At 31.7% G+C, this 18,131-nt stretch overlaps 1 protein-coding gene across 9 annotated transcripts in view; it reads left to right on the top strand.

Annotated features, from left to right (window-relative positions):
- Positions 1-18,131, top strand: part of LOC139513727 (dynein heavy chain domain-containing protein 1-like) — a 109,242-nt gene that overhangs the window by 80,207 nt on the left and 10,904 nt on the right. For 7 of the 9 annotated variants that reach the window (XM_071302482.1, XM_071302480.1, XM_071302477.1 and 4 more), the window contains 20 exons: positions 1,252-1,397; positions 2,027-2,297; positions 2,598-2,720; positions 3,508-4,309; positions 4,965-5,109; positions 5,912-5,950; positions 7,416-7,606; positions 7,912-8,097; positions 8,818-9,002; positions 9,460-9,772; positions 10,076-10,320; positions 11,578-11,679; positions 11,942-12,040; positions 12,424-12,592; positions 13,362-13,576; positions 13,822-14,002; positions 14,734-14,858; positions 15,292-15,579; positions 16,047-16,216; positions 16,405-16,960. In XM_071302482.1, the coding sequence (XP_071158583.1) occupies positions 1,252-1,397; positions 2,027-2,297; positions 2,598-2,720; positions 3,508-4,309; positions 4,965-5,109; positions 5,912-5,950; positions 7,416-7,606; positions 7,912-8,097; positions 8,818-9,002; positions 9,460-9,772; positions 10,076-10,320; positions 11,578-11,679; positions 11,942-12,040; positions 12,424-12,592; positions 13,362-13,576; positions 13,822-14,002; positions 14,734-14,858; positions 15,292-15,579; positions 16,047-16,216; positions 16,405-16,960 (4,551 nt within the window). The remainder of the gene's footprint in view (positions 1-1,251; positions 1,398-2,026; positions 2,298-2,597; positions 2,721-3,507; positions 4,310-4,964; positions 5,110-5,911; positions 5,951-7,415; positions 7,607-7,911; positions 8,098-8,817; positions 9,003-9,459; positions 9,773-10,075; positions 10,321-11,577; positions 11,680-11,941; positions 12,041-12,423; positions 12,593-13,361; positions 13,577-13,821; positions 14,003-14,733; positions 14,859-15,291; positions 15,580-16,046; positions 16,217-16,404; positions 16,961-18,131) is intronic. The other 2 variants (XM_071302478.1, XM_071302481.1) reach the window with 1 other exon arrangement.

Raw genomic sequence — 18,131 nt, 5'->3', positions numbered from 1 at the left:
TATAACTGCTAGTGTCATATTTGTATATAATCTGATTTTTTCAATTATTTTGCCCTGAAAGTGATATCCCGATTCTTTTGCTTTCTCTTATTTTGCAAAATTTTTCCTTAAAATAGTGAACCTAAACCTCTTGATGATAAGCAAAGGAACATATATCTATGCTTTACTTTTTTCAAACTGTATTGTTGTTTCTGTGCAACATTTTCATGCTTTCTGGATATCTGACATATTCAGCAGAAATACAAAAATAATGTACAATTTTAAATGGACACAATATGAGAAATACTGTACATTTATGGACTTACAGGCAAATAAAAACTATATCATATTTAAGTTATACCTAGTACCATGTAAATCTTTTTCTTCAGTCGTTCTTCAAGAGATCTCCTAGTTCGGAGTCTGTTGAATATTTCACTGCGACACAGTATAGGGTAAAATTATAACTTTTTGTGTGTAGTTTATTTTGCTAGAATATGATGTCACTGGTATATTGGTTCCACAATTTGTAGAGTATTTAAAAAAAATAGACATTTGAATTCAGTGAGCTTTGGCTGAATGCATATTGCCTGCACATTTAATATGGCTTTATTACAAAACCACAGTTATATTAGTTGATCCAAATTAATCTGTGGTTATTATATAAATTAGTGTGATTTGAGTTAGTTGAAATTATGCACATATAGTTGGAATTTGACTCAAACACAAGACTTGAAATGGATATACAGTACCATAACATGGGATCACACTTTGGACCAAATCTTGAATGCTGCAATCCAAGGCAGAGGTGGCACAAAAAAGAGAATCAACCATCTGAGTTTATTTATAATTATGTATAGTTTTAACCCAGTTTCATCTTATTCTTCTTTTATTTTTCCATATTTTTGCTATTGATAGAAAGGCATATCTACATGAATATCAATTAATTATTAAAGATATCATTTGATATTCTAATGCAACATTGTTTTTAAAGTTCAGTTTAAATGTATGATTTGACATCTTTTCTGTCAGTTTCATTAGAACGGAGATAACAATATTGTATTTTAAGCTATGACGGCATCAATTGGTGATTTGATGGTCGCAAATACCTGTTTACCTGTTACTTTTGCGACCACCAAATCACCAATTGATGCTGTCAGAGTTTAAAATACAATACAGTTATCTCCTAAAACTAACTTACAACAGAATCAGTATAACTTTACTTAGAAACAACCCAGACAAAACAATTTACATGTAATTTTTGAATTTGAACAGGTGAACCCCAACTACCAAGCAGCTCTGACAGCCCTTAATGTGATCAATAGAAATGATCTGGAGGAAGTCAAGTCTTTCAGAGAACCACCAGAACTTGTCAAATTTGTTGTCAAAGCTTTATGTTTGTTATTCAAAGTACCACAAGAGTAAGTATTTATTTTATAATCAAAGATTTTCTCTATTATCCATAGTGAGTAGCTGGACATTTTATAATTTGTCATTAAAGCTTTTTTCCAAAGTTACTGGAAGTCATATAAGTATTGATTAGATGTCAGAAAGGAAAACAGTTATTTCTCTTATTTAATGATTTTGTTTAATTTTATCATCAAATTTCAATTCTCATACTCATTTTCTCCTTCCTGATTTACATGATGATTCTTAAAGGTCCTAACCGGCATTTCTTTATGAGATCAATATGGTTTATAGTATGAATAAGGTCTATATTTTTCACTTCCAAGCTAAAATCAAAAATAAAATTATGACCATTTGCTCTAAAAATCTCCCACCATATACTTTTAAGAATACCATTTGTAAATGCTACAAATTTAATCACATTTGCATTACTTTCATTTGTGCACAATATCTCAATCGAAAGAGGTTACAGTTATATTTTATATTTCCTCTTTATAACAAGAAGATGTGGTATGATTGCCTATATGCCAATTATTTTCACTTACTGTGAATTGTGCATCAATACAGTAGTCCGGAAGTCTTTAAATGTTGCTTACCTTTTATGTCTAATATGACATTTATATTTATATATATTTATTTACAGTTGGGAGAATGCTAAGTTATTATTGATTAGAGATAACTTTATGGAAGAGATGATGTTCTTTGACAAGGACCACATCCCAGATGACATCTTTGAAGAACTGAAGACTTTTGTCTTTAATCCTCTGTTTGATCCTGACTTAGTCAAACAAGTCAGTCTGTCAGCGACTAATGTTTGTATCTGGGTACATGCTGTATATAAATATGCACACATACATCGTAACATGCAGCCAAGATTACGTAATTTACTGGAACATGAGGATAAATTTACTCAGGTTTGTTAAACAATTGCTAAGTATGCACAAAATACTTTTTTGTTTGTTAGATCTGTTCACTGGGCAAAGTCTGAAAGATGATATTTTTAATCATTTAATCTCACATAATGGTAAAAAAAAATCTGTTAACTTACAAAATAACAAAATTGATTTGTTTTGGTTAAAATTTGGGAGATAAAAATTCCATAAAGACATTATTTTCTCAAAGCTTGACTATTTTTACCTGACATATTTAGAAAAAACTGACAGTAGTTTTTGTCTTTGTATTGCAAAATAATAATAACAGCTTTATTGTTTTAGGCCCAAGCTAAGCTTGGACAGTTGAGAGTGGAAGCTAACAGAATAAAGAGTGCCCTAGAGAGGGTGATTACATCACACAAAGCTGCTGTCAAGAGAGCAAAGACAATAGAGAGGCATATGCAGGTTAGTCAGTAATTCGGAAATTAGTTTCCTGGTCATGGCACCATAATATTGTAAATGAAACTAAAGTTGTAAGCTGTATAATTGTATTGCAGTAGCACATTGAGATATAAAGTACCAACAACATAATAGAATGATGTTACAATAGAAGTTCCTTACCCACGCCTGCAAAACGTCACATTGAATTCTTGGGTTTCTAAACAGTAATGTTGTATATTTGAGGGATACCAAGATATTTATCAATGGGGAAGAAATTCAATTGGGATATAGTAAAGTTTACTGCAAGAATGATTTTTATTTTACTTTTGGGAAATGCAGTTCATAGTGATGTTTAGAATCATGGAATGAACATGTAGACAAACTGACAGATTTGTACCAATATTTGATTGCTAAAAAGGATTTGGGGACTGACAAATTATGTTTCAATTATTGAAGTATTCAGGCTTTCAAATTGCTGCAGTAAACAAGATGAGGTTTAGAGGCAGCTGATATTTGTTCATCATTAGATGAGATATTTTACATAATTTGATATTTAAAAAAAAGAAATAAAGAACTGCCAAAACCAACTCCGTTATTTTTGTGCTGTTAGCGTTCCCTTTTAAAAGTAGATACCAGATGGTATGCAGGATTGTCAAAAAAAAAAATACAGCTAAATTGAGAACAAGAGTTCAATATTGTTATGTGATATTCTTGAAACCAAAATCTCCATATTTTTAGTGAAAAAGTGAAAATACATCATATTTTATTGATATTTTTATATATGTTATTAGCACTGAGATATTTGTTATAGGCCATAGAGAGAAAGATAGCCAGAGCTGTGAATCTGATGGAACATATGTCTATGCAGCATTACTTGTGGAAATCAGAGCTGAGAAAGGCCCGTCGTAATGTGCTCACATCACCTGGTGATGCTCTGATTACAGCAGCTTGTGTCTGTTATCATGGCCCTCTGGAGGATAAATGGCGAGCAGAACTTCTGCATGATTGGCAGGACAGATCAAAACATGGAATTTACAAAATGACAAAGAAACTTGGAGAAGATGTTTTCCCATTAAGTTCCAACTTAGAGGGTTTGTTTGATGGACATAAAGAGTTTGACACAACGAGTAGTATGTCACGTACTGTTACAGAAAGTAGTGTAGGTAGTGAGAGTACTCTGGACATGCCATCACTACCAGAAATAAAGACATATAAATACCCACCTGCTGTCTACGATACCAGTAAATATTACAAATCAGAACTGAAGAAACAAGAAAGTTTTGAGTATGATCAGACACAAACTATTGAGTTCGAAGATTCTGATGATGAGGACGAGCAGAGCACATTAATGAATAGGAATAATTTTACTCTACAAGAGATTCTCAGTGATTTTGATGAGTTGAGTAATTGGCGTCTGTCCAATCTACCAACTGACCTACATTCCATACAGAATGCACTTTTGATGAGAGTGAGTTGTCACAATCGTAAGCACTGCTGGCCAATGTTGATTGATCCAGACAATCAGGCTGAATTATGGGTAAAGACAGTTCAGAATAGTAAAAACGTATTTACAGAGAAAGATGTACAAGAGAGTACTCCTGATGAATTAGATGGTGAGTGCAAAATTATTTCCTGATTTTTTCAAATTTAGATTCTGCCAAAACATTAGAATTAATAATTATTTATCTTTTCAATTGTCAGTTTTATTTATTTGTTCTTGTAAAAAGCCAGATAGATGGTGAAAGATTATTTTTTCTGTTTTTTTGTCAAGTTGATGTCTCTTTGACACATTCCCTATTTCCATTCTCAATTGTAAAATATATTTTGGTAAGTTTAAGGTTATTTTGATTCAGAAAATCTTTCCACAAAAAGAATTATAGCTGTCCTTGAAATGGTTTGCTTTGTGAATTATTGTTCTATTAAGAAATAATTTAATTTTGGATGTAACACATCTTCTGATTGGCTGACGTTGTTTTGTTTATCATCTTGTAGACATAATTTAGTAATGTGACGTGACGTCATCAACGTTTTTTCATGGTTTACTCTGGTTTAAAATGGAATTTAGATTTAAATTATAAGAAATAACTGTAATATTTTTTATTTCTATTCCAAATAACATAAAAAATGTGGTTCACACTGTAAAATAATCTGCTACGCAGGTTATTTATTGTGCACCACATTTTTGATGTTATTCATAGACAGAAAAATATTACAATAATTCCTTAAGTATTTTTGACTGATTTTATAAAATGATATTTATTATTTAAGGAATTCCTCTTGAATCCAACAGAAGTAAGAGTAGTTCTGGTCAGTTACCACCTAGTCGTGGAACAACTCTGACTTACTCTGATGTGTATACTGATGACCGTACAGCATCTACCAATACTCTTACTACTACAGATTATACTAAGAGGTAAGATCTCACCCTACATTTATTATCAATCCATTTTGTCAAAGGTTTTGATAACAAATGTAAAAGTTCTTTTAGGGTCTGAAGTTGAGAAAGATGTAGGTCTTTTATTTTGGTCCTGGATGTATAAGTTTTACCTTCATTGCTATTTAAATAGACCAGATGATTTAGCAACCATTAAAAGTAACTTGATTTGCATTATTTTATTTTCTACCTAGATTTTTAGGTAACCTTTTCAAGAATCATGAAATGGTTTTAATATAGTGATAGAATATTTCACCTAACCTGAAAAATATATTTGCCTAAGGATCTCCTACCTTTTTAAGAATGATTAGATTTCAAATATTTTAAAACTAATGACAGCTCTGAGGTAGATAAATGCCTAAGTCATTTCAATGAAGATTTTGCTAATATTTTCCTAAAAGAATAAATGTATAATATATTTCAAATTTTATTAAAATTTTGATCATAGTTTTAATTTTTGGAATATTTCATTATTTTTGGGGATTTATTTCTGTATGAACCCAAAACTTTAATAGTAAGATTGATTGTTGGTTGATTTTCAAGAAGTGAAAAAGTTAAATTACCTATCTATTTGTTCTAAAATTATGTCACTAAAAAGTGTGTAGATTGTTGATTACCCCATCCCCTGAATTCCAGATTATTTTAGAAACAATTTTTTTTTTTTTAATTCATAAATGAGACAGAAGTTGATGAAGTATGAGAAATACATAGTAGATTGAATAAGTTTGCAGATAAAATAAGTTTGCAGATTAAATACAATTTGAAAAGTTATGTATTTCAGAGATGACAGTGTTAGAGTTCATTTTCAATCAGACGAGTCGTAAGTCAGCTGATCGCTCTCTTTCTTGTAGTGGTATTATAATTCAGTAGTTTTCAGCTAATCAAATTTAATATTTATAAGAAGCAATGCAGCAGTATACTGCATCTACCTTCAGAAATCAGTTTTGAATGATTATTTCTAAGGCTTTAAGCTTTAGCATTATTACTTATCACTCACTCTCATTGACACTCAGTCAGTTTACCATTTATCTTTTTATTAACCTGATATTTTCTCATATGACTTATCTTGATGTGTAAACTTACATTTAATTAGTGTGATATTGTTTAGTTGGCTGGTTTACCTTCAAAGATGTACAAGTAGTTAATATTTTGTAGTCATCAATTATGCTATATAAAAAGCATCTGTAGTTAAAAACTAATATCCTGACTCTCACTGGCAAAGTTGACTGTTGGCCCCTCTTTATTCTGACGCTCACTGGTAAAGTTGACTGTTGGCCCCTCTTTATTCTGACGCTCACTGGTAAAGTTGACTGTTGGCCCCTCTTTATTCTGACGCTCACTGGCAAAGTTGACTGTTGGCCCCTCTTTCTTCTGACGCTCACTGGCAAAGTTGACTGTTGGCCCCTCTTTATTCTGATGCTCACTGGCAAAGTTGACTGTTGGCCCCTCTTTCTTCTGACGCTCACTGGCAAAGTTGACTTTTGGCCCCTCTTTATTCTGAAGCTCACTGGCAAAGTTGACTTCTCTTTATTCTGACGCTCACTGGTAAAGTTGACTGTTGGCCCCTCTTTATTCTGACGCTCACTGGTAAAGTTGACTGTTGACCCCTCTTTCTTCTGACGCTCACTGGCAAAGTTGACTGTTGGCCCCTCTTTATTCTGACGCTTACTGGCAAAGTTGACTGTTGGCCCCTCTTTATTCTGACACTCACTGGTAAAGTTGACTGTTGGCCCCTCTTTATTCTGACGCTCACTGGTAAAGTTGACTGTTACTGGCAAAGTTGAATGTGGGGTAAAGTTGACTGTTGGCCCCTCTTTCTTCTGACACTCACTGGTAAAGTTGACTGTTGGCCCTTCTTTCTTCTGACGCTCACTGGCAAAGTTGACTGTTGGCCCCTCTTTATTCTGAATCTCAATGGCAAAGTTGACCCCTCTTTATTCTGACGCTCACTGGTAAAGTTGACTGTTGGCCCCTCTTTATTCTGACGCTCACTGGCAAAGTTGACTGTTAGCCCCTCTTTATTCTGACACTCACTGGCAAAGTTGACTGTTGGCCCCTCTTTATTCTTATGTCTCTTTTTGGCCTTAAAGCTCCAAATGTATTAAAGTAATTTTTAATCCTTGTCTGGTAATTTTAGCTTTTGAGAGTTCCTGATGAAGGTAAATCCAGAAATGCGTTTCTGATTCACTAATTTTATGAAGCATTATTTTAATATTACTCCTCCAAGCATTTTCTCTGGCATTACCCACTTGATTTGACAAAAGTTTAATTTATTATGATTGCAGTACAATGGGAAGACATTCACGTAACACATGGAACAGTGAAGAACTTCGACCTGTGACCTCTGTTACTAATAGTTGGGAAAACTTCAGTCTCCATACTGAACAGAACTTAGATCGTCCAGACAGTAATTTGTGGATAATAGAAGCTGATGATCCCTCACTGGACAGTAAACTTATAAATGCCATTGTACATGGTGAGTAGAGATTTTTTAGAACTCAACTTTTGTTTGTGACATCTTAAAAAGTACAACAGTTACTCCTGGTCAAAATAAAACAACCCCCATATTGTCAACTAAAGTACTTTTTGCAGTATTTTATTTATTTTGTGTATAAATTTATATACATTTGTTATTCAACATGAATTGTAAATATTTGATCCTTTAAACTGTTAGAATGTCAATCATAATGTTAACAAAACTAATATGACCAAACAAAAGAACCAGAAATATAAAGAGAAAGTCTTAATACATTATAATGGATTCTTATTTGTTGTTTATAGGTATAACAATTCTGATTACACATATTGAGAGAAAATCCTTAGATCCAGTATTTAGAGGATTATTGCTGAAGCATTTCTTTGTTGACAAAGAAGGAAATAAAATCATCAAAGTTGGAACATATGAGTTCAGATATCATCCAAACTTCAAACTATATCTTAGTACATCTGTTCCACTCTTCCTCAAAGGTAAATATAATAGGAAGGGGAGATAACTTATTAGTATTAGTATTTTACAACTGTATTAATGAATAGGATGTCTTCAACAATCTAGCTATATATATAGAACTGTAATAAAGTATTCAAATTTTTAGTGAGGAATGTAACTCATTCTGAAGACATCATCTAAAGAAAGAAAATTATGTGTTTTATCTTATTGTTACATCATATTTTTTTTTAAATTTAGAACATTTGTATGATTCAAATTTTTCAACATTGTTTATAAGGGGAGATAACTTACATTTAGATATTTTATCTTAAATGTTATCTAAGATATTTTATCTTAAAATTCTATCTTGTAATGATCTTTCTATCACACTAAAGTTGTGTTCTTGTTCGTGTATAATTTATTCAACATTTGACCATTTCGCAAAACCTGTAGCTTGAAAAAAAAGGTCTATAGGCATACTTTATATTATAGTTTTAAAAAAGCATTATATGAATCACATTTTTCTCAAATTAGCAAAAAAAAAATGTTTGTAATTTAGTAAGACTACCTTAAACCAAGGATATGTATAGAAAGATCTATACAAATCCTTGCTTAAACATACACTCCAATTGTATAAAAAAACTGTATTGTATTTGAATGCTAAAAGTGACCAGTAAAAAATTTCAGTGACAAGAAGAATTTTTCAGTCTCAAAACAGCAGTTAGAATTTTATTAATTACCACATAAATATGATATTGTAGGTGATGGATTACACAGTATCCCAATACACAGAATGTGTGTAATAAACATGGCCCTCAGTGATGAAGCTATAATGAACCACCTACTCAGTGAAACAATGAAAGTAGAGAAGAAAGAATTTGAGGGACAAAAACGATCCAATGAAAATGACATTATCTTACACAGACAAAGGCTAGCTAAAGAACATGTAAGTTGTTAATTCCTGCCTATGGTTGTAGAAGGCTTATATTTTTCAGATTATTTTAGGGTCAGGTTTGTTGGAGAAGATTCATTTAGATCTCTATTGTGTTCATTATTGTTATACTTTCAAAGTGAAATGTTCATGTATGGTAAATTTTGTGGTGAATTGCCATTAGCAAACAAAGCAAAAAAAAATCCCAGATATTTACTATTTGACAGAAATTAAAGGAGATTTATAGTTTTTGTTATCCTTTTTGTCTTAAAAATTGAACTCTTTACAAGAACATTTTTTTTTAAATAATATGTCCCACAACATGCACAAGGTAACTATCAAACATCTTGCCATATAAAAAGAAGATATGGTATGATTGTCAATGAGACAACTCTCCACAAGAAACCAAAAGACACATCATACTTGCAAAATAATTATATATAGATATTTATATGCTCTATTTTCTATACAGGAACTGATTCGAGAGAAGACCTTAAACTTAGATGGACCACTGCTGGAAGATCAGACCATGCTGAATTCTCTGCTAGCTTGCCATGAGGAAATTCATAAGAACAAGCAAATACTAGAAGAAACTCGTTTCATGGGAGACCACTTGGAGGAGAAATTTGCACACTATCGTATAATGATCACACACATCACTGTTTTATACAACATGATAAAGAAGATGTGTGTGCTACATCCTTATTATTATCTACCATTCAGTGTATTCGTGGAGATATTCAGTTGTGTGATGAAAAGTAGGGACAGGGGCAAGGGAAGTGTGGGTAAGTAAACTATAACCTTTGACCCGGAAATTATTTAACATTTTATATGATAACTAGAGATATTGTAATTATTGGTCTGCATTATCAAAAAAACAAATATATTTTAAAAACATAATTTTTATGTAGATTAAGATTGTTTTTTATTGGTAAACTTTATTTTTTTCGAAACATTGCTTCTATTTATCATTTACTACTGCTATAACAAGATGTTCAGATTCTACAGTACGTAGGAACCATTGTAAAATCATCAGTACTATATTGGTCAAAGTTATGTCACATTGGTAATATTGTTTTGTAACACAGGAGCACCTCAAGCCAGAGCACAAGAGTTAGCAGATGCTTCATCGGCAGCCATCTTTAAATATGTGTCTATGATGATGTTTGAACAACACTATCAATTGCTTCAGTTACTGGTTTCCATGGAAAGGTTAAGAATGTCTGGGAAAGCCACAACCAAGGAATTAAGCTTATTTATTAATAATTTTGATAAACAAGGAATAGATGAGCTACCTTTAATGGACAGTAAACCAGGCTGGATGGCAGGACAGGTAGGGATTCATGCACAAGTATAGAAGTATGAGGGTTTAAATTGTATAATGAAATGATGTTGTTACATCAGGCCTCAGGAGATCATTTAAGTATAACTAACAAACATCTATCAGTGACAATTCATTGCATTTTTTAATTTTTGTGACTATAGTTGGTACATGTGTATTATGAAATATTGGTTTACAATGATATTGTATTTTTTGTTATATTGTAAAATAAACTCCTATTTATTTCAGATAACTTATATTGATATTTTAAGGGGGTAGACCTTGGTTCAGGGAGATAACTCTTTAAATCAGTTAAGCGTTTGTAAAAGTCAAGTTCATCCATGTATTTTAAGCATTTACCTGAAACAGATTGAAAATAATCTATGTAACCTAGAAGCTTAGAATATATTCTTAAAAAATGGTTGACATAAACGTACTGATGATTTTAAGAGTTATTTCCCTTAACCTATGTCTACCTCCTTAAATGAGATATAGAAATATTATTTGTTGTTTACCAAAGTTCAGATTTCTTTTGCTGATATCATTAATATAAAGTAAACTGATTTGTTGTCTGTTTTTAAAGTCATAAGAAACCTCAAATTAAAAAAAATAATGCATATGTTTTTTTTATAACTCAATGGATAGTTTTCATTACAAAACTTATGTACATATACTTTTTTCTGAAGAAAATTCTTTAATTTATTCATATTTAGAAGAAGTTTACTTTATTTTAATTGCTTCCTTCCAGGAAGCAATTCCTCCGACATATTTTCCGTATGCAAAGTGACCTCAGTGTGACCCATCTCGTAAAAATCCGGTGATCGCAATACGCATGGATGTACTTAAAATAAACTATTATCTCAATTTACATGTTAAACACGTGCTCAATTTCCATGCTTTTTTGTTGATTTTTGTCTATTGTTGACAAACAGGTGACAATCGTTAAACTTCGGCTTAAACACGAACTTTAATTACCTGCCATATTTTCACAACAACACTGACCGATTGAAAAAAAAAAAAACGATTATACGAAATTTACACGAAAAAAATGATAAATTCGTGCACAGAAGACTAAGTTAATGATGTTTGTATGCATTGGTTCAAGAATTGGAAGAACATTATTTTTCACCGGTTACTCGTTTCTTATGACTTTAATAATATTTATTGTTACTGTATTGCAGATTTTGATAGACTGTTTTACTTACATTAAATTGTTATTACAGATATGGATAGATTGTTAATTTTGCTAACATTAAATTGTTATTACAGATATGGATAGATTGTTTAGTGCTAGAACAGCTTCACCATTGTTATCATGGTTTGAGGAAGTCTTTGATACAGAATGGTATACAGTGGCAGGAGTACTTCCAGGTAGGTGATGCTTATCATTTCTTATTACCATGTGCTCTTATTTAATCCTAACACTTATAACTACCAAAGTTAGATATCATGAAGTTTAACATGAGAAATGATTCATCTACAAAAAAAGAAAATCTTTTTTCATTTGATGAAGAATCTCTATTTTCAAACCATTACTATTTCTGGTTTTATTTTGTTTGTCAACAGTTTCTTTGTAAACCTTTTATATGTCTTGATTAATGTGAATTTATATGATATTTTACACTGTTTTTAGCATCCCATTGCTATAATGAACCCAGTGCCTGGTATGACTATGCAGGAACTATCAGTATTCCAGAAATGTATTCTGTGGAAAATTTGTGCACCTCAAAGGGTAAATAGTCTATTACTGGTTTTCACATATTTTTATGAAGTTTTTGTATCACTTGAGGTAAAATCAAGATTTTAAGTTCATTTGTTGTGAGCTCAGCAGCTACTTTGAACAATGTTAATGTGTAATGACAACATAATACTAGATCTATAAGTATTTCAATATTATTGGTTTTCACATATTTATATCAGCACTATTTGGTAGTAGCCTAAAAAAGTTGTTTGTCAATTTAACAAAGACTATTGAAGACATTAACTTTCCCAAATGACAAAAACTTTAATATATAAAACAGTTGACACAGATTCAGACTTAGAACTTTGCTCATAATGAGCCTTGTAAGCCAGAGATTGTGACATTAATATATACTTTACTATGTTATCTTACAGCTGTGTGAGTTAGCAAGCGCCATGACCCTATATGAGATGGGTAGTGTACGAAGTTTACCAGACAATTACAACATAAGAGATGTCTATGCCTACACTAACAATACTACACCAGTCGTGTTTATGATGCCAAATACATCACATGATAAAGGATCATCATCTGCCACAAAAGGTCAGTATATAGGTTGTTCACTCACAAGATTTATTGTTCTCATCTATAATACCTTTAAATATTCTTTGCTCATTGGGTTTTTTTCCAACCAACTAGACTAAACATTTACTAAAAGCTGGGCAATGGTCTTGCATTTTTGTTTTAATTTCTTTACTTAACCCCTTTTCCATTGTTAAAGATGATATGCCTAACGAACAATGACGAAGCAGGGAAATAGGACCATAATACAGATTGGAAGAACCATGATTGTACTGTATCAAATGATGATGTTGTTTAAATAGGTGTTCAGAACAAGGTTGCAAAACTCAAGAATAAGTTTCATTTGTCTAAAAAAGTGATTATTTTAGACTGATCACTGGATTTGTACTAACCTGAGCAACATACAGGTGCATCATGTTGAGCAGGATCTGTATGAATCTGAGATCACCAGTCATTTTTGGTGGGGTTCATGTTGCTCTTTATTTGACTATGATGTGTTTATACTGTGTATGTCTTTTGGTCGTTTTGGCAGTTTGTTTTTTAGTTTTAATGTTCCTGTGGTTTATGTTCCCTCTCTTTTATAACTTGTTTTAAAGTAAAAAATAATTTAGAAGAAACAAAAGCTCTAGAAAAATAAGGGTTAAACATTTGTCAGTTAGATTATTAAAATTCTGTTCTCAATTCCTTGTGGGTAAATAATGATATGCAGAGGTATATCATACTCATTTGGTAATTGTCTTTTGATATACTACAATTATTTCAGGTCTTTTATATATTACAATTATTTCAGGCTATTCTTATGTTAGTCCCACTCATGAGGTGAAGAGGTTAGCTAAGGAAATTGGTATGGAAGGTAAAGTAAGAGTAATGAACTTCGGGGTACCAGGTCAAATGTGTGAAGTGAGACATGCATTAGAGGATTGTATACAGAATGGATACTGGTTACTTTTACAGAATTATCATTTAGCTGAGGAACCAGAGCAAGAATTTTATATTTTGCTAAAGGTAAATATATTTCTAAGTTTTAAAAATAAATGATTAATTGAACAAATCTCTCTCAGTTTATTCATGTTTTGATTGACTGTATAGAATGTAAATTCACGGAAAAATTAAAACATCCAAAAATGAAATTTGCAGACCACTTTGTGATTTAGGAATTTCAGGACCTGAAATTTTCTCCAATCACATTTTTTCCCAGCTATTTTAAATCTTTGTGTAGTATATTATCCCTGTAACTTTACTTTTAACAGGATATTGTATACAGTAAATGGATAAAACAAGAGAGAAAGAGACAGAAAACAGATATATCTGATGACGTAAATAGCTTGGTTACTTTCTCTAAAACTGGAGATGAAGACAATGAATTACATATCCACAATACATTTAGATTGTGGATTACTACACAGGCAGACAGTGGTAGACTCATTCCAGGTAGGAACAACTTATCCACAACATATCAACAATACATTCAGATTGTGTTTATTGCCCTTAATATGTATGAGATATTTTTCACTAGACATTTAGTTAATGCTAATTTATCAATTAGTCAAATAGATTGTGGATTATACTTATCTGCACAAAGCATATGACCAATATTAGGACTTTACTAAAACCAGACAATAAATGAGGAGGCATGATGATGTTATCAAAGATAGGAAACAAAAATTGATTTGAGCCCAGGCTTTACCCAAAAATTTTAAACACACATTAACATTTTAATAAACAAAACAAAATGCAGATGTGGCTCATGTCTTAATATTAATAACAAGATCTCAAAATGAGGCTATTTTAGCAGGTTTTAAAGCTTTATAGCAAATTTAAAATCAAAAGTAGCTTAATATATATTAAAGTCAGTCTAATGTCTTATAAACATCTGAATGAGTTTTTTTTTTATAAGAGTGATATTTTCTCTGTTACAAGTTATTTCACAAATTTTATTCTCTCTCATGAATGCCAATATTTGGACTTTTAGGAGAACATAATTTTTATGGACACATTATAATTTTGATAGATGTGAGTCCAGTTTGAGCTTAATAAGACAATTGTGTGTTCCAAATATTTATGCTCTCTAGTCTGTTCACTGTGGAACAATGTTATCTTACACCAAAAAAACATTATTTGTTTTAACTCTCACTATAATGTCTTTTTAATATGAATTGCAGGTGTTCTTGTACAGTATGGTATCAAAGTGACATGTGAGAAGACTGGTAACTTTAAATCTACCATGCAGAAATCATACAGGAGTGTGGCATTCCTTCTACAGAACTGGAAACATATTAATGACAGTGTAAGCTTTTCAACTTTACTTTATAACTAATATAGGACAATGATGTGATTTCCAATTAGTTAGCCAGCATGACGTAAAACTGTGAGTCAAAGAATTTAACTTTATTTATGACTAATATAGGACAATGCTGTTGATTAAAAATTACTTCATTCCATGCCCTTTGTTTTCTTAATAATTAATATTACCAATAATTGATAGGTTCCAGGTCGCAGGTTTAAACAGAAAGATTTTGAAAGGAGAGAAAACTGTGCATCTTATAATCAACATAACTTTATCAGATGACAATACCAATACAAAAAATCCAGGCTAAAATAAGGCTTACGCATAGTTATATACTTTAATTCAGTCATACCTGCGGTATCATGGGTGTGTTCTAGTTTATATTTGTTAAAATGAAAGTTCTTAACTTAATATTTGTTTTAATCTGTTACAGGTTTCTGGGAAGCAAAACAAAATAATGCCTTTGGCTTTGCTCCATTCTCTCTTGTTACAACAAAGTTTCTATGGTCGTAATGCATTTATCAATGACCACCATTGGACTTTGAGTGACATGGCCATGGCTGTTGATGTTTTTAAAAAAGTGGTGTCAAAGTCTACATCGACAGAAAAAATAATGGACATGGTGGCTAAAGCTTACTCTGACCATTGCACTGATAGTACTGATGCTAAAGTTGTCCAGTCCTTGGTCAGTATACTGGTTCAGTATGCCACTGGCAAACAGGTTAGTCAGCCTAACTTACTCAAAGTTACACTTTCAAACAATTTGACAACAGCTGTAATGCCATTATTTGAACGATTATTACTATAGAAAGAGGTCTATTTGGATTTTGTAATGAGAAGAAAATCTCATATTTTGTTTATAAGTAAATAATGATTTGTCTTTGGTAACAATATTGGGAGTATCAGAAGATATAACATTTTTCATAAAAATGTTTGTATTACTGTGGATTCATTATTATACGTTGGATACAAAGTTTCATGGATTTCGTGGGTACAGGTGAACCACCAAAATTGAATGTTCAACGAATTGCAAATTTTCTTTAGGCTTTTATGCAGACTTAGGCAAAACCACACAATTAAATATCCACGAGTATTTTTTCAAGTTTTCTTTAATCCACGAAAATTGGTACCCACAAAAAAAAAATGAATCCACATGATTAGACATTTATAAATTTATTGATATTTCAGATCCCAGAGAAAAGGTCCAATGACATTGTTGGCTTACTGAGTACATTACTGATGGAATCCCCAGAGAACTTCACTCTAAAGAAAGCTGTTGACTCACTGGAGGAACTGACAGCCAAGAACTATGGTCTCCCTGAAACAGCTGATAAAGATGTCATGTATACTCACAGCAGGTTAGTGGTTTACAAAGCTTCACATACACCACCACATTTGATGTAAGCAGATTTTAAATGAAAATTACAATACATTAAGTATAAAAATAGTTACAAGTTCATCACCATGAAACAAATAGTTGATAAATACAGTTACACTTCTTTCAATCAGTTAGCTTTCATAATATGTTTTGTTTTTTTATTTTCAGGGTACTAATAAAGGATATGATCCAAGTGATTGGAGCTCCAGAGTTATTACTACGTGTGAACACGGCCATTAGTTATCGTGAAGTATCTGTGGACAGTATATTACCAAGTCTGATATCTACTTTACAGAAATGTTCTGTATTACCAGAGACAAACAAAAATCAAATGTATCCTATTGATGTCTTTACTCATTATGAAGTGGAGGGATATAAAACTTTAATTCAGACTGTTCAATCAGATTTGTCCTTACTTCAGCGGAGGTCAAAAGGTGAAATAATTACACCATCACATTATGATGATGTCATTCACTCAATGAACAGAGATAGAGTACCACAGTTGTGGCTAGCTCAAACTTTCCCATCATGCAGTAGTCTGACTAAATGGATAAAAGAAATTCCTGTGAAGATCCAAATCATGTCTGCTTTAGTGAATGATCCCTCTCCTGTTGCTTACAATCTCTCCATGTTTCTCAGGCCCGACAGATTTATAGAGGCCATCAAGCAGACGTTTGCCAGAAAACATTTTGTTGATATCAACTCAGTAGAGTTTGAATTGCAGGTAAGAATTATTCAGCTTAAAACACAAGAAGCATACCTGGTTATCTATTTGTAAAACGAAATCTGATCATACACTGACTAAAATTTGATTTTCAAAGAGCTGTTATTTTCATTTTAATATGCACTTGTCACCAAAAACAACTAATAACTATACGATTGTTTTGTCTTTTTCTATCTTGACTACATATTGATTATTTCATGAAGTAGTTCTGGAGCATGTCAACTACATTTCCTAACTAAAGTAAGTTTATTTTGAACAAATGTAAATATGAAGCAATATCAAAGCAGTCCCTAATGTCAAAAAAATATTATGGTGCCTTATGACTACAATGGAAGGTTTTGAGTCTTTGGACCCTATCAATTTTCTGCTGAAGAACGTTTATTGTAAGTCAATTATTAGCTGTGATTCTGATAAAGGCTTTAACTTTAACAAAAACCATTCAGCATTATTTTTTTTATTTTCCTGTATTAATTCATTCTTTTAAATTGAGTATCAGTCCTCTATTTACAAGCTCATTGCACTGGAAGGTGGTTTTCTGAAATTTCATAAGAACAGAAAATTACAAACAGTCAGGATAATCTCCCCTTGGTTACTTGTCTGCATGTCAATGCTCCCATTAAGCTTTGATATAAAAATTACAAACAATAAAAACTTGAATGGAAAAATTACAAACTATTAGGATTATCCCCCTTGGTAACTTGTCTGCCTGTCAATGCTCCCATTAAACTTTAATATAAAATTACAAGCAACAAAAACTTGAATGGAAAAATTACAAACAATTAGGATTATCCCCCCTTGGTAACTTGCCTGCCTGTCAATGCTTCCATTAAATTTTGAGATAATAATTACAAACAATAAAAACTTGAATCGAAAAATTACAAACTATTAGGATTATCCCCCCTTAGTTATTTGTCTGCCTGTCAATGCTCCCATTAAACTTTAATATAAAAATTAAAAACAATATAAACGTGTATGGAAAAATTACAAACTATAAGGATTATCCCCCCTTAGTTACTTGTCTGCCTGTCAATGCTCCCATTAAACTTTAATATAAAAATTACAAACAATAAAAACTTGAATGGAAAAATTACAAACTATTAAGATTATCCCCCTTGGTAACTTGTCTGCCTGTCAATGCTCCCATTAAACTTTAATATAAAATTACAAGCAA

Source organism: Mytilus edulis, chromosome 2, assembly GCF_963676685.1.
Source record: "Mytilus edulis chromosome 2, xbMytEdul2.2, whole genome shotgun sequence".
Classification (NCBI taxonomy): Eukaryota; Metazoa; Mollusca; class Bivalvia; order Mytilida; family Mytilidae; genus Mytilus; species Mytilus edulis.
The sequence above is the reverse complement of the archived record's forward strand: the minus strand, read 5'-3'. Positions and strand labels throughout refer to the sequence as shown.